Here is a 25,294-nt window from a genome sequence, read left to right on the forward strand (position 1 = left end):
TCTGTCATCGATGGGGCACCCTGGACGTGGATCTAATGGCATCCCATCTCAATGCCAAGGTTCCCAATTTCATGGCCAGGACGCGCGATCCGCGGTCGCTCGGAGCAGATGCCCTGGTTCAGGACTGGACCCAGTTCCAGCTTCTGTACATTTTTCCACCCCTCCCCCTGATCTCCAGAGTCCTGGGGAAGATCAAACAAGAGGGTGTTCCCACCATCCTGATCGCTCCAGACTGGCCCAGGCGTACATGGTACGCCGACGTCGTGCAACTCACAGCAGACGCTCCCTGGCGTCTCCCCACACGTCCCGACCTCCTGTCACAAAGCCCGTTCTTCCACCAGAACTCAGGAGCTCTCAATTTGACAGCGTGGCCATTGAGACCTGGGTTTTGACCCAAGCAGGTTTTTCACCGGAAGTCGTTAAAACCATGATCAGGGCTCGAAAGCCAACTTCAGCCAGGATTTACTGTCGTACCTGGAAGGTTTTCTTCACATGGTGCGAATCTCGTGGGCAGATCCCACTCCCCTATTCTCTTCCAAGGGTCCTCGGTTTCCTTCAGTCAGGCCTGGACGCCGGGCTATCCCTGGACTCGCTGAAGAGCCAGGTGTCAGCGCTTTCAGTGCTCTTTCAGAGGTGTATTTCTAACAAGCCGCAAGTGAAGACTTTTCTCCAAGGGGTTTCCCGATTGGTTCCCCCCTACAAACGTCCGTTGGAGACGTGGGACCTCAACCTGGTCTTGACAGCACTACCGTCACCTCCTTTTGAACCCCTTAAGGAGGTCTCACTCTGCTTTCTATCACAGAAAGTGGTTTTCCTGGTGGCGATCACCTCGCTACGCAGGGTGTCTGAACTTTCAGCTCTTTCCTGCAGACAACCCTTCCTGGTTTTTCATCAGGACAAGGTGGTTCTACGTACAGTCCCATCCTTCCTTCCGAAGGTTGTGTCCAGCTTCCACCTCAATGAGGAAATCTCACTACCGTCCCTTTGCCCGGCTCCCGTTCATAGGGTGGAGAAGGCTCTGCATACGCTTGACCTTGTCAGGGCATTGCGTGTTTACGTGTCTAGGACTGCTCCTTTCCGGATGTCTGATTCACTTTTCCTTCTTCCAGAAGGCGTTCGCAAGGGCCTACCGGCTTCCAAAGCCACCCTTGCTAGGTGGATCAAGTCCACCATTCAAGAGGCTTACCGCCTCAACAATTCTCCTCTTCCGGCCGGTATCACGGCACACTCTACGCGGGCGGTAGGGGCCTCTTGGGCCATTCGGCATCAAGCCTCGGCTCATCAAGTGTGTAAGGCAGCCACTTGGACTAGCCTGCACACATTTACAAAACACTACCGAGTGCATACCCAGTCCTCAGCGGATGCGAGCCTGGGTAGACGGGTCCTGCAGGCGGCAGTACCCCAAGTCTAGGGGACTGTCAGCACAATATTCGTCCACTGCTTCCCGCCCAGGGACTGCTTTGGGACGTCCCACGGTTCTGTGTCCCCCAATAAGGCGACAGAGTAAAGGAGATTTTTGTGTACTCACCGTAAAATCTCTTTCTCTTAGCCTTTAATTGGGGGACACAGCTCCCACCCTGTTGCCCTTGCGGGCCGTTGTTACGGTTGGGTTCTCATATTGTTGTTTGAGCTCGTTTATAGTAGCCTTCTTACAGGCATGGTTATGTTTCTGGTATTTTCCTCCTAATGCTTTTGCACAAAACTGGAGAAGGCTGACGCCGTCCAGGGGTGTATACTGCAGAGGAGGAGACAAAGTTAATCTTTTTCAGATTATGCATAGTGTCGCCTCCTAGTGGACAGCAGCATAACACCCACGGTTCTGTGTCCCCCAATTAAAGGCTAAGAGAAAGATTTTACGGTGAGTACACAAAAATCTCCTTTTTTATTTTATTTTACCAAGGTTAACAGGAGAAATTGGACCCAAAAAGTTGTTGTACAATTTGTCCTGAGTACACTGATACCCCATATATGCAGGTAAACCACTGTTTGGGCGCATGGCAGAGCTCGGAAGGGAAGGAGCGCCGTTTATACCGTTACGCATGTGGTAAAATTGATAAAGCCGTTTTATTCTTCGGGTCAGTACGATTACAGCGATACCTCATTTATATAATTTTTGTTGTTTTGGCGCTTTTATACAATAAAAACTTATAAAATTATTTTTGCATCGCTTTATTCTGAGAGCTATAACTCTTTTTTTATTTTTTCGCTGATGATGCTGTATGGTGGCTGTTTTTTTGCGGGAAAAGATGACTTTTTCAGCGGTACCACGTTTATTTATATCCGTCTTTTTAATTGCGTGTTATTCCACCATTTGTTCGACGGTATGATGACGGAGCATTGGTTTTTTTGCCTTGTTTTTTTTCTTTTTCTGGGGTTAACTAGTGGGACAGTTTTATTTGTTGGTTCGTTACAGACGCGGCGCTACTAAATGTGTACTTTCTGTTTGTTTTTTTTTTAATTTACATAAAGAAATGTATTTACTGGGGAAACAATTATTTTTGTCTTAGGAATTTTTAAAAAAATATTTTTTCATGTTTTTTTTATTTTCTGCTTTATTACATTGTCCCAAGATGGCACATTATTATATCATGTCAGATCGGATCTGACACTCTGCACAGCACTGTGTCAGATCAGTGATCTGACAGGCACTGACAAGCCACCTCACTGCAAGACCCAGAAGCATCCCGTGGCCGTCTTGGAGCCGGGAGTCTCCATGGAGAGCCTCAGAACAATGCGATCACATCGCGTTGTTCTGAGGGAAGCATGTTGGGAGCCCCCTCCCTGCGCGATGCTTCTGTATGCCACCGGAAGACTGCGATTATGTTTGATCACAGTGTGCCGGGGGTGGTCCGTGACCGCTCCTGGCACTTAGTGCAGGGTGGCAGCTGTGAGGATCACGTATTACGTACTATTCCATCCATGGGCACATGGACGGAATAGTATGTCCAAGGTCAGAAAGGGGTTAATACATGCTCTCTGTGTAAGGTATACAGTTTTTAGTATTTCTTGGCTTAGTACAGGGGTGGAGAATTTTTTTTTTTTTTTTTTTTTTTCCTTCCAAGGGCCATTTGTTATTTTATACATTACTTTGGGAGCCGTACAAATTGTGCGATAACTCCGCCCACAAACTTTCCTGGCACTGGTGTCAGGACGTAATCTTTCATTGTATGTGACTCAGTAGTGAACACTGCATGTGCATGCTCAGTGCAAGAAGAAATTTATGGGCCAAGGGCCATCAAAATACAACTGCTGGCCTAAGCCTGCAGTCCCTAGGAATCTGCCTGGGGGTCAGATAAAAGGTCATCGAGGGTCGATGCAGGAGTACAAGAGACAACCAAAAAAAAAGTTGTCGCTGAATGAGGACCACATTTTTGTAGTGCAATTTTCTGGAACGGTTTTCAATAGTGTTTAGACAGGTTTTACTTATTGGAATTTTTGCTCAGTTTCCTCTAAATATCCAAAAATTGGTATGGCAAAATATTCTGCATTATGTTTGCAAAACTAATGTTTCAAAGTACTGTAATGTTTATGTATTATATGTAAAAGGTAAACGCTTTGATATCATAGAAACAAGAGCCAACTAAAAATATTCATTGTCAGAATTGAATTCAGGAGGTCAAAATAATTAAGAAATGGCTCATTTCATACCTGAACCTGACAACTTTGGGAAATATGTAGAACATTGTTTTATTTTGAGTCCTTTCTTTTGGATTTAGCCATCACACCTTTCAAGTTTACTGCTGAAAATATAGCAACTCCAAATAATAGCAAAAAGATGAAATTTGACCTCCAGGCAAGCTTGTCACGACCTCTTGGTTATCAGCCACACAAAGGTGAGTGTTTCTGAATTACTAATGTAATATGTCCATCAACTTGCACAGTGGTAGATGGGTGGCAGATTATATTGGTGTTGTGTTGCAGATTATATCGGTGTTGTGTTGCGTTGCAGATTTTGTTTTAACCCTTAACAACGGGTCCAATTTCCACTTTTGCAGTTTTTTTCCTCCCTTTTTCCCAGAGCCACAATTCTCTTATTTTTCTGACCACATAAACATATGAGAGCTTGTTTTTTGTGCGACAATTTGTACCTTTTGAATGCCACCGTTCATTTTACCACACAGTGTGCTGGAAAATGTGAACAAAAAAAATTCTAAGGCTAGTTTCACATTAGCGTTTTTAGCACTGCGCTTCGTGCGCAATAGAAACGCATGCAAAAACCGCATGATGCGTTTTGCATGCGTTTTTTTAGGCGCATGCGTTTTAACCAGTTTCTAGCCATATTAACCCTTAAAGCATGCGATTTTAAACGCAGGCGTGCGCATATCCATGCGCACGCCTGCGTTCCCATAGACTGATTTTTTTTGGGGGGGGGGGGGCGCGTTCCATGCGCAAGCGTGCGCATTCGTTTTTTTGGCACAGGTTGGATGGACCAAAAATGCAACAGGTTGCGTCCGGCACGCCTAGGCGTACACTACAAAACGCTTGAAAACGCATGCAAACGCTAGACCATGCGCCCCCATGTTAAACATAGGGGCGCATGGACGTGCACGATGCGCTGCTCTAAAAAACGCTAATGTGAAACCAGCCTAAGTGGGGAGAATGTGAAGGGGGGGAAAAACGCAGTTCTGACATGGGAATTGTTTTCCAGTGTACATTTTGTCATAAAAATGACCCTGTATTATATTACTTTGCTCATCAGTATGATTATGGCAATACCAAACATAAAGTTGGTTTTTTTTCTTTTGATTTTTTTTTTTTTTATCTTTTTTACCACTAAGGAAAAAAAACAGTATGCAAAAAAAAAAAAGTTTGGAGGGTTGTCACCATTTTCCAAGACCCATAACCTTTTCGGTCAATGGAGTTGCATGATGGCTTTTTTTTTTTTTTTTTTTTATATAACATTTTGGGATAGATATGACATTTTGATCACTTATTACAGCATTTTATTTTGGAATTGCAGTAATAAAAAAATTAACTTTTTTTTATGTTCATACAATTCATGCTAAGCATGCAAAATCAACTATTATAATATAACCAAAAAGGAGTCAGTATTCGTCAGATAATGTTAAGTCCAGTGTCTGTCTATTCAGACCTTGCTATACCATGAGACTCTAAATACCCCCACTGAATCTAACATTAAGTTTTAGTGTTAAGGAGTTGCAAAGTTATAATAAAATCTACTGGCAATAGAAAAGGTATGTCGTGAGTAATATGTGAATAATCAAATACAGCCTCCAGTGAAGGATAAGTTAGGAAAGAAGAAGCAGGTGTTGAAATGCACATCAGGGTGAGGGGATGCTGCACTAGTCATCATTGAGTTTTATTCTTGGATATTCACTCCTCGGCACCATAAGGTATGATTTCACTGTTGAGGGGAGTTGCAATCACTGGCATTACTTAATGATATAGTTCCTTTATTGAATTGCACCTATTCATTAGATTAATTTTTCTAACACATTCTTCATTAGAACTTTGTATTGGATCTCTGACAGATTTGATTACTCACGGAGTCCATGAATATACAGTTTTGTCCATATATATTTGGACAGAGACAACATTTTTCTAATTTTGGTTCTAGACATTACCACAATGAATTTTAAACAAAACAATTCAGATGCAGTTGAAGTTCAGACTTTCAGCTTTCATTTGAGGGTATCCACATTAAAATTGGATGAAGGGTTTAGGAGTTTCAGCTCCTTAACATGTGCCACCCTGACCGGGAATGCGGCTGATGATGTATTTGCTACTTTGGTCACTTCTGCGCTGTCTGGTGTCTTGACTTTCGGTTCTGTTGTAGGAAACTGCTTGACATGTTGTCATTTTGCTATAGATGGTTGCCATGTGCTGTGGGGACTCATCCTGTTATGTGTGGGCAGCAGTTAGGAAGTGAAACGCCCATTGACTAATGTGGAAGGGAATAACATCGCCCTTGTTTGAAATACCCTTGACTTCCGGGGGATATGTTGGGGAGAGTTCTGGGGGGGGGTTCTATGGGTTTGTTGAGTCCTATGTAACTTCTGTGCACAACAATGTGAGTTCTACTATGACATGGTGGATATTGGCACCGACTGTACATCGACTTGAGAATGGGTGACGTTAAAATACTTAGCTGGAATGTTAGAGGGCTAAAGTCCCCAGTAAAAAAACAGGCCATATTTTCCTTTATAATGGATCAGAAGCCAAATGTTACCGTATATGCTTACAAGAGTCGCATCTTACTCCTGAGACACTTGATATATTAAATAAGAGGTGGGTACAACATGGGTATGATTCCACATACTCTCAATACTCCCGGGGAGTTAGCATACTGGTCTGTACAGGTACCCAGTTTACATGCAGTCAGGTGGTGGTGGACATGGAGGGGCAATTTGTCTTTTTATTCTGCAAACTCTTTGCCGAGATAATGATACTCATTTCTATATACATCCCCCTGCCATATAGTAGCAAAGTTATATATAAAATTCATACCATGTTGAGAGACTTTCCGGGGGTCCCTTATATGGTGGTGGGAGATTTTAATAATGTTTTGGACTCTCACTGGGACAGAGGTAATTGTACACCTTTCGCAGTTTTGTTACAGGAGCTAGCCCTGACTGACATATGGAGAAGTCGTAATCCTGATATCTACCAATATTCATGCTTCTCCTCTACCTTTGTCTCAGTGTCACGCATTGATTTGGCAGTGGGTGATGATTTGATGCTGAGAAAAATTTTAGACGTTAATTATTTGCCGAGAACAGTGTCGGATCACTCGCCCATGTCCATTATAATCAAGGGGGAGGAATAATAGATTGAAAACTAAACCGTTATGGCGACTTAATCCGTTTTGGCTGCAGCTAGTGGATAAGAATGATAGCTTTAGCTTTGAGATACAGGAATATCTCAGGTTTAATTTGGGTTCAGCATCTAGTTTGACTGTTGGGGAAACTCTGAAGGCATACCTGCAGGGCATGTACTGTATATACGTGAGATTTCAACGCTTAAATCCAATTCCAGAACAGAATTTCAGCTTATACTTCATGAGCTGGAGGATGCGGAAAAGGCTCTCCATGCGGTTCACTCTCGCCACTCAGAAAAGGCTAAAAGAGGCACAGTTGAAGGTGACTAAAATGACACTAGAAATTGCGAAACGAAAACGTATGTTTCAGTCAGTTGAATATTTTGAAAATGCGGAGAGTGTGGGTCATTTGCTCTCGGTTATAACTTCAGCACAGCGGGGGTCCTCGTTTATAGCCGACCTTCGGGATGTGGGTGGGCAACTTTTCAATGACACACCAGGTATTTTGAGAATTTTGGAGACTTGTTATACTCCTCACACACCAGGGCCTCGATTGAAGACCTTGACAACTTTTTGGGGCCCGCTAAACAATGGGAATCTATTCTGCAGATGGTCCCCAGGCTGTCTCTTACTGAACCCAATCGTTTGTCCCAACTGTATATTCTTTATAGAGTTTATAGAACCCCTAAATGGTTATTTGATATGGGGATGAGGACGGATTCGCAGTGCCCTAAATGTGCGCACGAGAATGCTGATATCGTGCATATGTTGTGGACGTGCCCCTGCTTGCAGGTATTTTGGATTCTGGTCCTTAATTTGATTCACGTGACTACAGGACAGGATATCCCGCGAGACCCCGTTGTCTGTGTCTAGGGTTATGTGGAGGGTGATGAATACCTTCAAACCGCAGTTGCCAGAATGCTTTATTCTGCTAGGAAACTGATAGCATACCATTGGATTTCAGACAAGGTGCCATCTCGGACAGAATATATTAATAAATTAAACTACCGTATTTTTCGCTTTATAAGACGCTCCGACTTATAAGATGCACCCCAAATTTTGAGGAGAAAAATAGGAAAAAATGTTTTTTTAATAAAATGGTGGTGCTTCTTATAATCCAGGCGTCTTATTGCTTACTGGTCTGTCCCCGGGGTGCTGTCGCCCACTCTGTCCCCGGGGTGCTGTCGCCCACTCTGTCCCCGGGGTGCTGTCGCCCACTCTGTCCCCGGGGAGCTGCCGCCCCCCGCGCTGGGTCCTTCGGGTGCTGCCGCCGCCGCACTGGGTCCTTCGGGTGCTGCCGCCGCCGCGCTGGGTCCCCCGGTGCCTGCCGCCGCCGTCGGGCTCTGTCCCGTGCTGCGTGGGGGGCTCTGCCGTTCCATCCATGCCTGTGCGGTGGCTTGCTTCCTGGAAAATGGCCGCCGCGCAAGCGCAGATGGAGATCTCGCGCTGAAATCTCATCTCCCGAGATTTCAATGCGAGATCTCCATCTGCGCTTGCGCGGCGGCCATTTTCCAGGAAGCAAGCCACCGCACAGGCATGGATGGGACGGCAGAGCCCCCCACGCAGCACGGGACAGAGCCCGACGGCGGCGGCAGGCACCCGAGGGACCCAGCGCGGCGGCAGCACCCGGAGGACCCAGTGCGGTGGCGGCAAGTATCGGACACCCGCAGTGGCAGCACAAAAAAACGTATGTTTGCATTGTAAGACGCACCCCTATTTTGCCCCCAAATTTGGGGGGAAAAAAGTGCGTCTTACAAAGCGAAAAATACGGTATATACTTTATAGAGAAAAAGCCATATACTTTAAGAGGGGACAACCGAATACTTTTGAGCAAATTTGGGCTGGTTGGCTGGACATCCCGGGTCTATCGGCAGCGAACCTATTCGTCTAAATAGCTGATTTTGGTCGACATTGTTATCCACTGTGTCTATGTGCATGTATTTTATATTTTCATAAGGTTTGTGCTTTTCTGTATAATTTTCTTATTTCTTTTGTGGACCAGGCTGGGGATGTGGGTGGGGGGGAGGGTGGGATGGATGGTGATACAGTTGTTTTTCACCTATTAGTTTTTATTAACATTTTCATTATAACAATCTGATTAAAAAAAAAACTTGTGCCATCCTGTTTTTAACCAAAAGTAATTGGACAGATTAAATAATTGTAAATAAAATGTTCATTTCTAGTACTTGGTTGAAAACCCTTTGTTGGCAATGTTACTGCCTGAAGTCATGAACTCATAGACATCACCAGACACTCTGTTTCCTCCTTTTTGATGCTCTGCCAGGCCTTCACTGCGGTGGTTTTCAGTTGCTGTTTGTTTGTGGGCCTTTCTGTCTGAAGTTTAGTCTTTAACAAGTGAAATGCATTCTCAATTGGGTTGAGATCAGGTGACTGACTCGGCCATTCAAGAATATTCCACTTCTTTGCTTTAATAAACTCCTGGGTTGCTTTGGTCATCGTTTCATACTACAGATGGACAATGACCCAAAACACAAAGCCAATCAGTTTGGCTGCATTTGGGTGGATCTGAGCACATAGTATGGCTCTGAATACCTCAGAATTCATTTGGCTGCTTCTGTCATGTGTCACATCATCAATAAACACTAGTGACCCAGTGCCACTGGCAGCCATGTATGCCCAAGCCATCACACTTCCTCCGCCTTGTTTTACAGATGATGTGGTATGCTTTGGATCATGAGCTGTACCACGCCTTCGCCATACTTTTCTCTTTCCATCATTCTGGTAAAGGTTGATCTTGGTTTCATCTGTCCAAAGAATGTTCTTCCAGAACTGTGCTGGCTTTTTTAGATGTTTTTTTAGCAAAGTCCAGTCTAGCCTTTTGATTCTTGATGCTTATGAGTGGCTTGCACCATGCAGTGAACCCTCTGTATTTACTTTAATGCAGTCTTCTCTTTATGGTAGATTTGGATATTGATACGCCTACCTCCTGGAAAGTGTTGTTCACTTGGTTGACTGTTGTGAAGGGGTTTCTCTTCACCATGGATATTATTCTGCGATCATCTGTGATCGCCCAGGGTCTTTCTGCATTGATGAGTTCACCAGTGCTTTCTTTCGTTCTCAGGATGTACCAAACTGTAGATTTTGCCACTCCTAATGTTGTAGCAATTTCTCAGATGGGTTTTTTCTGTTTTTGCAGCTTAAGGATGGCTTGTTTCACCTGCATGGAGAGCTCCTTTGACCACATGTTTCCTTCACAGCAAAACCTTCCAAATGCAAGCACCACACCTCAAATCAACTCCAGGCCTTTTATCTGCTTAATTGAGAATGACCTAACGAAGGGATTGCCCACACCTGTCCATGAAATAGCCTTGGAGTCAATTGTCCAATTACTTTTTGTCCCTTTAAAAACAAGGTCGCACATGTTAAGGAGCTGAAACTCCTAAACCCTTCATCCAATTTTAATGTGGATACCCTCAAATGAAAGCTGAAATTCTGAACTTCACCTGCATCTGAATTGTTTTGTGTAAAATTCATTGTGATATTGTCTAGAACCAAAATTAGAAAAATGTTGTCTCTGTCCAAATATATATGGACCTAACTGTACATTCAGTAGATCTTGTACCTTTTTACCCCATTGGATCTAACATTGAGTTTCAATGTTAGAGATGTATAGCAAGGCCTGAAAGTCACTGGACTTAACATTATCTGATGAATACTGTATCCTTTTTGGTTATATTATAATATTTGATATAATTATAGTATTAGTTGTATGACTTAGTAGCGTCCCCTATTTGGCATTTTTGCTTTTTGAAGGGAATCTGTCACCCATTTTTAGTGATATCATGTAAGATATCACCCAATTGTGGGTCCCATAAGGATTCTATTAGGACTTTTGATTACCCCCGACCCCGCACCTTTGATGCATAAATACCTTTTTCATCTTGGTGGAGATGTGTGGAAATCGCCGCAGTCCGGTCCGATGGGCGGGGCTTATTCGCCACAGTTGGGCAAAGCATACTGCGCAAGCGCCGGAGGCCTTTTCAATGCACAAGCGCAGTGAAAACTACGGCATCTGTGATATTCACAGATGAAGATTGTGTTCAGGGGGGGGGGAGGAGAAGGCGAATAAGCCCCGCTCATCGGACCGGGCCGCTGCGATTGCCATACATCTCCACCAAGATAAAAAAAGGGATTTATGCATCAAAGGTGCGGGGTTGGGGGGAATCAAAAGTACTAATAGAATCCTTATTAGAAAAAAGGGAAGAAAGTTCCAGTGCTAGGAATGGAAAATTAAAAATCCATTTTATTGTGCCTATGCATATTAAAATTCCAGCAGGTACAGCATATCAGTCGGATGACTGCAGAACAACGCGTTTCGTCGAAACGCGTTGTTCTGCAGTCATCCGACTGATATGCTGTACCTGCTGGAATTTTAATATGCATAGGCACAATAAAATGGATTTTTAATTTTCCATTCCTAGCGCTGGAACTTTCTTCCCTTTTTTCTATTATTGATTGACTGCCTAGTCAAATCCGTGCGCAGGATTTGGATCCTACCAGCAAGGCAGTGCGGTGAGCTGGATTAATCTGTTATTTTACTCCAATAGAATCCTTATGGGACGCATAATTGGGTGATATCTTTACATAATGTCACTAAAGATGGGTGACAGATTCCCTTTAAATCATGTTCTTAGATTAATTTACATTAAAGATTATTTTATTTTGATTTCTCTTCCTTTTTTTGGCCAAAATTTGTTTTGTGCCTACTATTTCAGCCACTTTCCACCCTTTGACATAAAGTAGAAAGTATATATGAATTATCTTCAGTCTCAAATGTAAAATTATTTATTTTTTTTAAAAGGCAAGCTGAAGCCTTGGCGAGATACTAAAGAAAACACAGATGCAGTCCAGAGCAAGTCGTCCATATTGAAGAATACCTATAAACAGCCTCATCTTCCAACCAGGTATTTGAGGGAACCTTTAAACCTAGAAATGAATGGTAGAAACCCTTGATGTCTTGTAGAAGTCATGCAGCAAATACTGGTTGTCAGAATTTAGTGTACCTGGTGAGGTGGGCATAAGCTCTTTTCTACAAGTGGTGGGTAGGTATTGATACTGATTTGGTTGTTAGGGATGGGCTGTCAGTGACAAGTTTGCAACTTTTGGTGTTTCTCCTTCGCCTCATTGGGGGACACAGGACCATGGGTGTTATGCTGCTGCCAGGACACTAAGCAAATACACAAAGAAAATTGGCTCCTCCTCCGCAGTATACATCCTCTGCTGGCTCTGTCATGAACCAGTTCTTGCTTAGTGTCTGTAGGAGGCACTAGGGTCTGGCTTCAGGCCCCAACGTTATTATTTTAGCTTCTCCATTTTTACCTTTTTTTTTCTTTCTACGGATTGAAGGGGCGACGGGGCCTTTCAAGGTCCCGATATCCCAAAATCATCAACAGGCGGGCACACGGAGTGTCGTCTCCCCGTATCCCCTCCTGCAACGTCAACGCCGGCCTGGGCTCTCCTTAGGGGTGACGGCTCCCTTCAATGGTTCCGCTCTCCCCACATCACCAACTGACGGGAACTTGGGGTGTCGCCCCCAAGTACCCCCTTCTGGAGCCAGGTTCTTCAGCCGGAAATTCCAGCTTGCCTCACCACTCCTGACAAGAAAAATTACATCAGGTAACATGCAGAGGCTCCATGTGGCGTCCGTGCGGCCCCACTGCACCACCACTGCCCGAAAGTGGATAGTGACTGGAGGCAAACGAGACCTCTCCACCTCCTTATCAAAGGGAAGGTGGATTGAGGAGGATCTGTGCGGCCCACAACCAGGCCCTGATGAATGCTGCCCTTGGCACCCACCCGGCTCTGCTGCATCCCCTTTCAGCAGCGCCGCACCTGAGGTTGGCAGGGGGAGATGGGGGCTCCTCCGATGGTCCTCTCACATGTCCAGGTCCCCAGGGGGGATTATGTGGACCAAACCGCCAGCTGCCGACGTCATCGCTCATTGCCACGATAGCGCTGCTGCCCCGCTACCGCCGCCGTGGCCGAAAATTTAGCCCCCGGCTTCTGACCGGGATAGGCCAAGTTCCACCTACCTTAAGCGCCTTTCGCTCTGAGCGAGCAGCGCTGCGGCCACATTCTGCTGGCGCTTCTTGTTTCTCACGAGAAGCGCCGTCTTGTTCACAGCCCCCCACTTCTGGGAGTGGCGCTGGCATAAGGGGGTTCATCCTGCAGCAGGGGAAGGGGCGCGATATGTGACCCCTTCTTGCGTCGGCCGGTGCCGAAAATTGAGCACCCCGGCTTCGGTCTACATTAGGCCGCAGCCCGAAACCCCGCACGTGCGATGTCAGCTCCTCCCACTTTCTTGGCGCATCTCGCACAGAACGAGAAGCTCCCCCGAGTCGCTCGTTGGCCATCTTGCACACCCCACGACCGCCTCACAAGCTGGCACGGAAGCGGCTGCGACATTCAGCGCTGAGGACAGCGCTAATCCAAGGCAACGTGCAACTCCCAAACATCATCCTAGCTCCTGCGCAGTGTGACTACATGATTTCACTACCTTCTCTGGTGCACGGACTCAGGACCTGGGTAAGCTGGTACACAGCTCTTAACCCATTCCCCGCAGCATCAAAAGATGTGCAATATGTCTCATTCAAGACATCTAAGAAGTCTGTTAAAACACAGTGGTATGCCTCATGTACAGCACGTAATGTAGGCAATCTGTACAGCCTGCGACCCCTTATGCGTACAGGAGCCCCCTGCTAATGCCTACCCTAGTGGGTCTAGTCCGCCCTAATAGGCCTCGTCTCTGGTACAGTACATGGCCTCTCTGGCCAAGGCGATAGATTCTTCCGCCTCACGAGAGTTATCCTCGGACAGGGACCGGACTGCGGCAGAAGATACACAATCTTCTAGAAATCGTTCCCCCTGACATTCTCATGCCTCGGTGTCCTCTGACTCTGCTTCATGCTTCCGCTCACCAGGGGCTTGCTGCTTACACTGCTCACAATACGAGTCTGATGTGGCCGTAGTCCCGGACTCGCTAGACTACCAGTAGTCTCTAGATTCTCTCATTGACGAGGTTAATAAAATCCTGATAGTAGACGCAGCAGTCTGGACCACGTTGTGTCTTTCTATAGGACCAAACATCCTCACAGGGTTTTTTGCTAACCACTCTGAGTTACGGACATTGTTCAGAGGCATAGAAGTTGCCCAGACTGGCGATTCCCAGGGCAAATGCCGCCTGAAGCCACCTACTCTAAGAAAGGAGCGGACTCAGTCCCCCGCAGTGGCTCCACATGTCACTGCTCACTTGCAAATCTCTCCTGTCTCTGACTGACGGCTCTTCCATTAAAACCCCACTGACCGACAGACAATCTTGCTCGGTCTGTCTCTGAGGCTGCCGGAGCAGCATTCTTTACTTCCTTTGCCTCCCCCTGGTGGCGAGACCTATGGTAGCCCGGGTAGAAGCTCTAGCTAAGTCTGGTCAAGACATTAACCTACCTCCCTAGGCGGTCAGTGTCTCGCTTACCAGTTTGCCCCAGCCGGAGATTATGCTGTGCATGATGCGGCTAACTGTGTCACACTTGCAGCTGCTAACGTCGTTACCATCAGGAGAGCCCCTAGGGCTCCGGGAGTGGCGAGCAGACTCCGCTTCCAGGAAATCTCTAATTTCCCCGCGCAGGGATAGGGATCCTCAAACTGGCATTCAAGCCCTCATTCCTGGAGACACAGGCCCTCTCTGTCCAGATCCAGGGGTCCCTCTTCCCGCATGTTTTCTGCGGTATGACTCCGATATCCGGAAGACACAGGCAGGGTAGGTGGCTGTCTGCGCTTCTTTTGACAGGTCCCACTGGCGGTCGTTCAAGAACAAGGGGTCAGAGATCTGGTGTCCCCCGGACACAAAAATAGAATTTGCGTCTTCCCCGCCAACACGCTTCTTCCAGTTGCGTCTTTCGAGGACAGAGGCGCGTGCAGTTCCATTTTATCAAGGACGAGGTGGCCGAGTGGTTAAGGCGATGGACTGCTAATCCGCTGTGCATGCGTGGGTTCGAATAAATCTGAACCTAGACCTAAAGCTGTTAAACAAGCTTGTCAAAGTATGTCATTTCAGAATCAAATCTCTCCATTCTGTTTATCTCCTCATTGGAAATGGGGGAATACCTCGCGTCGGTCACATCAGGGACGCGTATCCATATTCCAGTCTTCTCAGGCCAATCGGAGACTGACCTTTTCGGTTCACGGCCTTGCCCTTCGATCTCGCCACTGCCCCAGTGTTCACCCTCGGTCATGGTTGCTGTCATGTCCACTCTGCTCTCTCTCTCAAACTGGTGTCGATCGAGGCAGTACCGTTTATCCAACTTCATCTCCGTCCTCTACTGAGGCATTGCCGTCGGTGTGGGACGTTAACCCAGCCCCCCTGGACCGCCGTTTTCGACTATTCCCCTGGATTAAGCGGTGTCTCAGGCGGTGGATGTCAACATCGTCACTGGATCAAGGAACAACGTTTCTTCCGGTCCACTGGTTGGGGTGCGTGGTTTTTTTTTTTTTTTCTTTTTTTTGTCCCACTCTGCCCAGGGATGCTGGTCCATTCAGGAGTCACATCTCCCGATCAATATTTTCGAGATTCGGGCAATCAGGATGGCCCTTCATTGTTTCCATCTACTTTTGGCTGGCCCATTCGATCCAGTCGGACAACACCACGGTGGGGACGTACATTAATGGCAAGGTGGGGGCACATGGAGCAGAAAAGTGATGCTCAAAGTAGCATACATTCTGCGGTGGGTCAAGACTCACCATTCAGCCTTTTTGGCAGTTCATATCCCGGAAGTAGAGAATTGGGCAGCAGATTCTCTCAGCAGTCAAGGTCAAGCCTCGAGAGAGTGGTCCCTTCATCCGGAAGCTTTTTTTTCAACACATTTGTCAGCGCTAGGGTACTCCGGATGTGGATCTCATAGCCTTCAGGCTAAACGCCGAAGTTCCGGCATTCGTTGCTCGCTCCCGAGATTCATTAGCCATCGGATCAGAAGCGCTGGTGCTTCAGTGCCATCACCTTCGCCTCCCTTATATTTTTCGGCCGCTTCCACTTATCCCAAGCGTCATTCAAAAGATCAAGGAGGAGGGTATCCTGGTGATTATCGTGGAACCACACTGGCCACGCCGAGTGTGGTGCACGGAACTAGTGCAACTAGTTGCCGGCGTTCCCTGGACCGCCCAGGCCTCCTCTCTCAGGGGCCCATTTACCGCCAGGACTCGAGAGTGCTGAGCTTAAAGGCCTGGGCATTGAATGCTGGAACCTAGCCCAGGCCGGTTGCTCGCGACAAGTAGCATCCACGATCATCATCAACGCCCGGAAATTTACCTTCAGGCGTATTTACCATCATATTTGGGAAGACCCTTTTTCTCTTGGTGTAAAAAAAAAAAAAAAAAACCACGGATGTTCCCCACTTGTGTTTGCTATTTTGTCTATGTTGGAGTTACTCAAAGCAGGATTTGATTCAAGCCTGGCACGGTCTTCTCTCAAATGCTTTCCATCCTGTTCCAGCGAAAAATACCTTCCAAATCTCAGGTTAAGACCTTCATACAGGGAGTGCCGCACCTTGTTCTTCCCTACAAGATGCCTTCGGAGCCTTGGGATCTTAATCTGGTCTCAGATGCCTTACAAGTGGCTCCCTTCAAACTCCTGCGGGACATACCACTCACCCTTCTTTCTTGGAAAGTTGCCTTTCTCGTGGCAGTAACGTCCAGCAGGCGGGTCTCATATTTGGCGGCTTTGTCTTGCAAACCTCCATTTCTGGTCTTTCACCAGGGCAAGGTGGTGTTAAGGACGTTTCCGGCCTGCTTGTCTAAGGTCGTTTCCTCTCTTCATCTGTATGAAGACAGTCTTGCCCTCGTTCTGCTCAGCTCCGGGTCATCGTACTGAGAAGGCTCTCCGCACTTTGGATTTGGTGAAAGTACTCAGGAAATACATTTCCAGAACAGCGCCTTTCCGCAAATCGGATTCCCTCTCTTTGTTTCCAGAGCGACATATCAAAAGCCTACCTGCTTAAAAAGCTACAATAGCCAGATAGCTCCGCTCTGCACTTCACGAAGCTTACCATGTCAGAGGTCACCCTCGCTGGAGAGGCTCATGGCAAACTCCATTCGGTCAGTGGTGAGCTTCCTTGGCCTTTCGGCACCAGGCGTTAGTACAGCAAGTCTGCATGGCTGAAACTTGGTCCTGTCTTCACACGTTCGTTAAGTTCTACAACATTCATTCTCAAGCATATTCAGATGCTGCTCTTGGCAGACAAGTTCTGTAATCGACAGTAGCGCATCTGTAGACCAGATTTATCACTGGGTAGTTAAGGTTTCAGCTGTTGTGCTGTTTCCCACCCAGGGACTGCTTTAGGATGTCCCATGGTCCTGTGTTCCCCAATGAGGCGAAGGAGAAACAGGGATTTTTGTGTGTACTCGCCGTAAAATCCTTTTCTCCAAGTCAATCATTGGGGGACACAGCACCCACCCTGTTAGCTTGTTGGCTTGTGGTTGTCCTTTGTGTTTTTGACATGTTGCATTATTTGTTGGCCATCTGTGAACTCCTACTGCTTTAGCACCAAACTGGTTCAGGATAGAGCCAGCAGAGGGTGTATACTGCGGAGGAGGAGCCAATTTTCTTTGTGTATTTGCTTGGTGTCCTCCTAGTGGCAGAAGCATAACACCCATGGTCCTGTGTCCCTCAATGATTGGCTCGGAGAAAAGAATTTTACGGTGAGTACACACAAAAATCCTTGCTTTTTACACCAGGCCCAGCAAACTCCACTAACATTTTGAAATGTGACAGGGGGTTAGCAGAGTGGGGCACAAACAATGTGAAACATTTCTAATTTCTCTATCGTTTCACTGGGGGACACAGGAAATCATGGGTGTATGCTGCTGGCACTATGAACAAAAAACGTTATCTCCTCCTCGGCAGTGTACGCCTCATCAACTGGCACTAGCTTGATCAGTTTTAGGTTGGTGTCAGTAGGAAGTGGACATGGGTCTTTTACAAGACCTGTATCTGCCTCGGTTTTTGTCCTTTTCCAGTAATGTCTATTTTTCAGATGGATCTTTCTCCTTGCCTCTGGAGGGATGCAGTGTGAAAAGTCACATTGTACTTCCACGTAGAGACTGAGTACGGCTTGTACTGCCACCCCGTATCCTCATATGTCTATCCAGCAGGATCCCAACCTGTAACACATGAAGAGTGTTTAGGTGATCCGAACATCGGTTCTGGCTCCATATCCTGCCCACTCGCCCACCAGAGCCTGTTTCAGGAATCATGGACGTCCCACATCCCCAAGAGGTTTGGACGTCTGTGAAAGATTTCATGGATGGAAAGGTACATCTTTTACTTCTCTGCATCAGATTTCTCCAGAGGTGACGAGGGGAAGACTCAAGTGAAGAAGATTCAGGTAATGAAGATAACAAAGAAGAAGATTTGAAGGATAAGCTCAGAGATGGTTCAGCACATCAGGAGTCCTCTGATTCCCTCACTCTGTTATTGCTGCAGCAATCCTCAGATTCTTAACAGTGGTGCACTTTATTTCCCTCTTTTCACTTAACTCCTTGCTGATTGATGGTGCAGGCTGCCTCACCAACATGTTTTTGGGCCTCCGCACTGCCTCCCATGCGTTTTCGGCCACTGTTCTTAATCTAGGCCCCGGTTTCTCCCCGGCCTAATTCATGCATTTGGCCCTACCCCCAGTTGTTTTCAGGTGGGTTTTTCTCCTGCCCGTTGTTGACACCTCCTCTTCCTGGCTTCAGCGATTAGCTCCAAGCACTCCTCCTGTCTCCATCAAAGGAGTTTTCATCTGCCTCTTGCTCTGGCGGTTAGTTCCGCCCCTCCTTCCGGCCTCATTGAGCCGGCTTTTTCAGTCTACACCACCACCTCTCTCTGCAGCACGGAATCTTCGCATGTTTTCTTGGCACTGCCAGACCTCTTCCTCTCTGCGGTCGCCATTTTTCGGCATCTGTACCCGGAAGGTGGCTCATCTTGGCAGGACCTGCTTCTCCTGCAGTTGCCCTGCAGTCCTGCTTGTCTCCTGGACTACAGCCTAGTAGCAGTTTTTTTTTGTTTTGTTTTCAGGACCGCCATTTTGCTGTGAGTATCTCTGCTCTGCAAACTGACACTCTCTCCAGCTCATATCTTTCTGTTCACTAACCTTCTGGCATCAGTTAGTGGATCTGCTCCTTATCATGCCTAATCCTAGAGGAGAGCGCTCTTGCCTCTTCTTCCTCTGCTCTTGTCAGGCACTTTGCCTGCTCTTCATGTAATTGCAAGCTTTCTCTGTCAGGGCTGCAGCAGCCCACCTGTGCCTACTGTCCCAGGAGAGAATGGTGATCCTATCCCAGTATGGGCTACTTCTCTATCACAATCTGTGGCAGACCTCACCAAGGTTTCACAAACCTTGGTGTCCTTGACAGGTTGCCTCTTCCTGCCTCCGCCATTACTAGCGGATCACAGAACTCACTGGCTGTGCCAACCAACATCGGCCATAAGAGATCCAGTCAGGAGCGTCTTTCTAGCTCCTTCTCCCTCTGTCTTTCCCACTGGAATTTCCCAGCTGTCTTCCTCTCCTGACTCGGACCTGGATTCTGACCAGGCCTCTAATATGCGAGACATGGTCAAGAGCCTCACTGTGGCGGTCAATCAGACCTTTAACATTACGGATACCGCTACGGAACCCGTAGAACAGGCGGTTTCGTTTAGACGGTCGAGACCAGCTCCCAAGGTCTTTGGCACACACAGAGAAATTAATGAAGTACCTTCCAGAGAACTGGAATTCCCGACCAGACGCTTCCAAAGAGGGAAGAGTCTCTGCATCCTATATCCCTTCACCCCTGAGCTCACAGCAAACTGGACCGCTTCTCCAACTGTGGACCCTACAGTTTCCAGAGTATCCACCAACACAGTCTTCCCCCTTACGAATGGTGCATCTCTCAAGGACTTCAATGGACAGTATCAGAGTATTTTGCTAAGTCTGCCTTTGAAGTTGCCGCTTCTACATTGACACCCAGGTGGTAGCAAAGGCAGGGCACAAAGTCCATAGCTGCATTGGCTAAACAACTCCATCAGGGCATTCTTTCTGGAGCCCGACCGGAGGAATTGACCTACCTAGCGGACCAGATTTCTCATACAGGAAAGTACATGGTATCCGCCACCCTGGAGGCCGCTTCATGCGCAGCTCAGGTGTACAGCAATATTGTGGCCATCCGGCAGACTATTTTGCTTAAGGTGTGGCAGGTGGACTTCAAAAAAGTCCCCTTCCCAGCTTGCCTTTCCAGGGTTCCTGTCTATTTGGCTCCAAGTTGGACCAAATTATTAAGGAGGCCACCAGAGGGACGAGCTCCCTCCTTCCTCAGTCTAAACCTTGCCGACCTTCTCTGAAGCGTAGGTTTTGGTCCTTCTGTCTGCTTCTCTGCAACAGAGGATTTTTCCTGCCAAGAGAAGGCCACAGGCTTGCCAGGATGGGAAAAGGGCTTCTTTTGAACCCACACCCTCCTGGCCTTCCTGTAATGCGCAGGGTAGATCCACCAGACCTAGACCTGGCAGATCTTCCTCTGCATGACTCCTCTCACTGACAAAAAAAAAGGACTTACAAAATCCTCCAAAAATATACAAAAATGACTGAAAAAAGGCAGAGATGCTTACCTGTCTAGGCCTACCTCAAAACAAATGCACTCTGCATGACTCCTCTCCAGATTCCAGGGAATTTCTCAGGCTGTGCGGCTTGTCTCCGGTTTTTCAAAGATGTCTGGCTCACCTCGGTAGAGGACACATGGGTCAGGGAGGTTGTATCCTCAGGATAGAAAATAGATTTGGTTTTGAGGTCCAGAGATCGATTCTACGAATCTCGCCCTTCAAGAGATGCCTCTCTGGTTCTGCGGATCTTTGCGTCGATTGCCTCCCTTCTCAGTTCAGGTGTGATTGTTACTGTCCCAGACCAGGAACATTTCACAGGGTTTTATTCAAATCTATTTTTTGTGCCAAAGAAGGATGCGGTTTGACCCATCCTGGATCTGAAGTAATTGAACAAAATGGTCCGTCTGCAACATTTCAGAATTGAGTCCCTTCGATCAGTAATTGCTTCCATGGAGTCACAGGAGTTCTTCTGCTCCATAGACATCCAGGATGCCTACCTCCCTGTCCAATCTTCCCAGGGCATCAGAGATTCCTGTGTTTTCCGATGTGGCAAGACCATTTTCACTTTGTCGCCCTTCCGTTCGAGCTTGCAACTGTTCCCACGATTTTCTCAAATCACGGAAGTGTTAGTGGCCATTTTGCGGATCAGAGGTCTAGTGCTCATCCCGTACCTCGACGACCTCCTTATCAAGGCTCCGTCTTTTTATCAGGCCCAGGAAAGTCTGTCCATCGTTCTAGATGCCCTATCCCGATTTGGATGGCTAATCAACAAGGAACAGTCTTGTCACCGATTCGACACCTCATTTTTCTAGGCATGCTGTTTAACACCCGCCAGACTAGGGTTTTTCTTCCCAAAGAGAAGTGGGCAATCCTCCAGCAGGAGGTTTGCTCTCTGCAGGGTCCTCTGCTTCCTTCCACTCGACCATGGTGGTAATGGGAAGGATGGTGGCAGAGTTGGCAGCGATTCCTTTTGCGCAATTCCATTCAAGATCGCTTCAGCAAGCCATCCCATCTCAGTGGAACAAGTCTGTTCTCTCTCTTGATCGGCTCTCCTGCCGAGTCAAACGATCTCTCAAGTGGTGGCTGTCATCTCCTCTCATCTTCCTGGGTTGGTTCTTCCTTCCGGTTCACTGGCAAGGTGGTGACGATGGCCTTCTTAACTGAGGTGCGGTCTTTCACGACCAGTCTGTTCAAGGTCGCTGGTCGGCAGAGGAATCTTCTCTGCCAATCAACATCCTCGAGATGACGGCCATGCTTCTGTCCCTCCGCCACTGGGAAAGGCTTCTTACGGGGCTGCCAATCAGAGTTCAAATGGACAATGCCACAGCAGTGGCATATGTCAATCACCAGGGAAGAATCCTGAGTTCCTTGGCGATGGCCGAGGTATCCAACACTACCCTTTGGGCAGAGGCGATGGTTTCAGCAATATCTGCAGTACATATCTCCGGCATGGACAATCGGTACGCCAACTTTCGCAGCAGTGAGGGCCTTGCGGTGGGAGAGTGGTCTTTACATCAGGAAGTCTTCCATCAAATTTGCCTTCGATGGGGTACTCCGGATGTGGATCTCATGGCGTCCCGGCTGAACAGGAAGGTTCCACTGTAAGTTAACAGGTCCCACGATCATCTCGTGGTGGGTGCTGACGCTCTGGCAATACCCTGGTCACATTTTGTTTTTCCCGATCTGTTTACTCCCCTCCCCCTTCTTCCAAGGCTATTGAAGATCAAGGCGGAAGGGGTGCCAGTCATTCTGCTTGGTTCGCAGAGATAGTCATTCTATTCGTGGATGCCTCCTGGAAGACCAAGGACCAATCTGCCACCAGAATTCTTGGTCGCTTGATTTAACGGCGTAGTTGCTGAAACCGCGGTTCCGAAAGCGTCCGGTTTTCAGATCAGGTCATTCAGACCATGATCCAGGCTAAAAAACAGTCGTCGTCCCGAGTCTATTATCTGTGTACACTGCGGAGGAGCCAGCTTTTTTTGTGCATAGCATGAGCCTCCTAGTGGCAGCAGCATTCACCCATGGTTTCCTGTCCCCCAATGAAGGCTCCGAGATACAGATTTTACAGTGAGTAACCAAAAATCCTGTTATTGCCCATCTCCAATGATTCCCCCTCTGAAGACCCAAATGTACCGTATTTTTCAGATTATAAGACGCACTCTTGTTCCCCCAATGGGGGGTGCGTCTTATAATCCAAATCTGTGTGCTGCTGTGCTATAGAGTAGGGAAGGGGGCGGCTCTGGCATGGTGTCAGGGGGCTGGGGAGGGCTGGCTGCGGGCGGCAGAGACAGCGGGTGGTCACGTGCTCCTGCTCATTAGGCTCATGTAATATTCACTGCACCCGATGTCCATCACCTCGGTGCTGAAGCCACGCCGAGTTGGTAGACAGGGGAGCGGTGCATATTACATGAGCCTTCACTCCCACCCGCCCTGTCACTATATTCACCTTCCGATGATAGCTCCGTGCTTCCAGCTCCCCGTGGCTCTTCCTGTGTATGTGCCGATATCCTCCTGCGAGGGCGCGTGGCAGGAGCTGCTCATTCAGGCAGTACATTGTAGCTTCAGGACCTGCGGTCACGTGACTCCCAGTGTGCACTGAGTCACGTGACCGCAGGTCCTATTGGTCACGTGACGCAAGGTCCTGAAGCTACAATGAACTGCCTGAATGAGCAGCGTTGTGAATTCTCTTGCTCGGAGTTCTGAGCCGAAGCTCCCTCTGGTGGTTGCTGAGAGTAGTGGAGCTGGCCAGGTGGATGGAAGTTCCCCACCTGACGACGATAATTGGAAACCTGGGATTACTGGCTGGGAGCATATAATTGAGCTGGCTGCTCTTGGAGGTTGCTGGTGATTTCCCCCCCGTGTATTTGAAGTTCTTTTGTCCCTTGCCTGATCTGCATTGTTCAGCTAAGTGATTCTTTTGCAAATCCTTTGCATCTAATCTGGTTTCGCTTTTTTTTTTTTTTTTTTTTTTTTTTGGCTTTCTGCTTTGTTGCTAGGGTTCAGTGTGCTCCTTGCGGGGGGCAGCGCTGGGCCCTGCTTCATATGTTGCAGCTTGTTCAGTCCCCTGTTGTTAGTATCTTTTTGCTTTGCTTCCAGTTTATACCAGAGTGCTGATCTAGTGGGGGTGAGGTCGTGTGACCTCAGGTTTTTTGCATATCAGAAGAGTTGGACTTTTTTAGGGTTTTGTGTGTGATTGCAGACAGTATCTTTTCTGTCCTGTGTAGACAGCTTGGGCCCCACCGTTTGCTCAGTCTGTTTTCTGCCAATGTTTGTGTCTCATCTTGTCTCACCGACAATATGTTTGGGGGCTATCTATTCCTTTTGGGGATCTCCTCCGGAGCAGTTTAGATTTCACCTTTCTGTCTTTAGGCTTAGTTAGTCCTCCGGCTATGACGAAACGTCTAGGGCACCCTAGGAACGCTCCACGGCTACTGCTAGTTGTGCGGATAGGATCAGGGGTCTGCAATCCGCTTAGTTACCAACCTCTCTGGTCTTCTGGTGGCTTAGCCTGTTCCTCCCATCCTCCTCGGCGTCCTATTCATAACAGCAGCTTCTGCCGTGCACCCTTGCAGGAGGAGGAGGATGTCGGCACAGACACAGGAAGAGCCACGGGGATGCTGGAAGCAGGAGCCATCATCGGAAGGTGAGTTAAGTGTTTGTTATTTTATCATGTGCATGCCAGCAGGGGGGAATATAGGGATTGGGGGGGCCTGTATGAATGACAGCAGGGGGGAATATAGGGATGGGGGGGCCATGTGAGTGCCAGCAGGGGGTCATATAGTGACCCCCCCCCCCTCCATCCTGGATGTGCCAGTACAAGGGGGCAATGTGCCAGGATGAGGGTTATATAGATACCAGGATGACGGACATATAATGGCAGTGTCGGTCTTTCAAATCATGTAAGACACACCTCCATTTAACAAAAAAAATTTTTTATTTTTCTTCACTAAATTTGGGGGTGTATCTTATAAAGCGAAAAATACTGGTATTTCTATAGCCTACCAGCACTCTCACAGGGGCCGTTTGTTACTCTGGTGTTTAGAGACTGCCTAAAAAAGATAATGAAGGGGGCTCCTGAATGGCACTTCTTGTCCAATTGATGTGTTCAGTTGAAAAAACTCAGGTTTGACTTCACAAATTTAAAAGGCAAAAAAAGAAAAAAAACTTTTTCCCCATATAACTTTTTTTCCCCTTTTAGCAGAGATACCCGGCGTAAAGAACTGGAGAAGGACCGAAAGAGCAAGAGAGAGAAAACATTTGGATCACATAGAGGAGTTGCCATCCCATAGAAAGTTTAGTTACGGATTTTCAAAATTCTTGTTCTAAAGTGTATTTTACTAAGTTAGATATTAAAAACAAACATTTTTGCTTACTACGGTAGCGCTATAATGGATGTTAATATTCAGATGAGGCGGCTAGTTTTAGAAATGTGCTAAAGAATTATATCTTGCATTGGAGAAGGGGCTTCTATAAGAATACTGAAAGTGGCAATCTTGTTTCTGGTTACAGTAAATGTATCCCTATTTGTTACCATACAAGCCCAGGAATTAAAAGCTCAGAACATTTTTATATACTACTCTTACTAACAAAGTAATAAAAACTTTATGGGATTAAGGGAGGGGTCAGCTCTCAAAACTTTTGTTTAATACTCTCATGCATTTATTGAAGGCTAAAAATCTTTGTACTAGTGCTTCATTGAAAATTTAGCATTTACAGACTTTCCCAGCCCCTTTTGAGTTTGCTGTGATTTGTGGTCATAAATCAGCAGAAATCTCCCTGCCACCACGAGATTATTGAATTTGGTTAGCTCCTGTAGCCAACTTTAGACAGTACATCACGGAGGCCATGGAAGGCAAATGGTGCAAAATTTAGTTACCGTAAATTGTCCCCAA

General features: G+C 47.2%; 1 protein-coding gene across 2 annotated transcripts in view; it reads left to right on the forward strand.

Moving 5' to 3' along the window:
- The window catches only part of NUSAP1 (nucleolar and spindle associated protein 1), a 71,609-nt gene extending 46,638 nt beyond the window's left edge, over positions 1-24,971 (forward strand). Inside the window, exons 10-12 of one of the 2 annotated variants that reach the window (XM_073566749.1) lie at positions 3,717-3,833; positions 11,601-11,703; positions 24,604-24,971. In XM_073566749.1, coding sequence (XP_073422850.1) covers positions 3,717-3,833; positions 11,601-11,703; positions 24,604-24,691 — 308 coding nt within the window. In that variant the 3' untranslated portion in view covers positions 24,692-24,971. Of the gene's footprint in view, positions 1-3,716; positions 3,834-11,600; positions 11,704-24,600 lie in introns of both variants that reach the window. The other variant, XM_073566750.1, reaches the window with a different exon arrangement.
- The last annotated feature ends 323 nt before the right edge of the window (positions 24,972-25,294 follow it).

This window comes from Dendrobates tinctorius, unplaced genomic scaffold (assembly GCF_039654945.1).
Source record: "Dendrobates tinctorius isolate UK_male_01 unplaced genomic scaffold, ASM3965494v1 ptg000019l, whole genome shotgun sequence".
In the NCBI taxonomy this organism is placed as follows: Eukaryota; Metazoa; Chordata; class Amphibia; order Anura; family Dendrobatidae; genus Dendrobates; species Dendrobates tinctorius.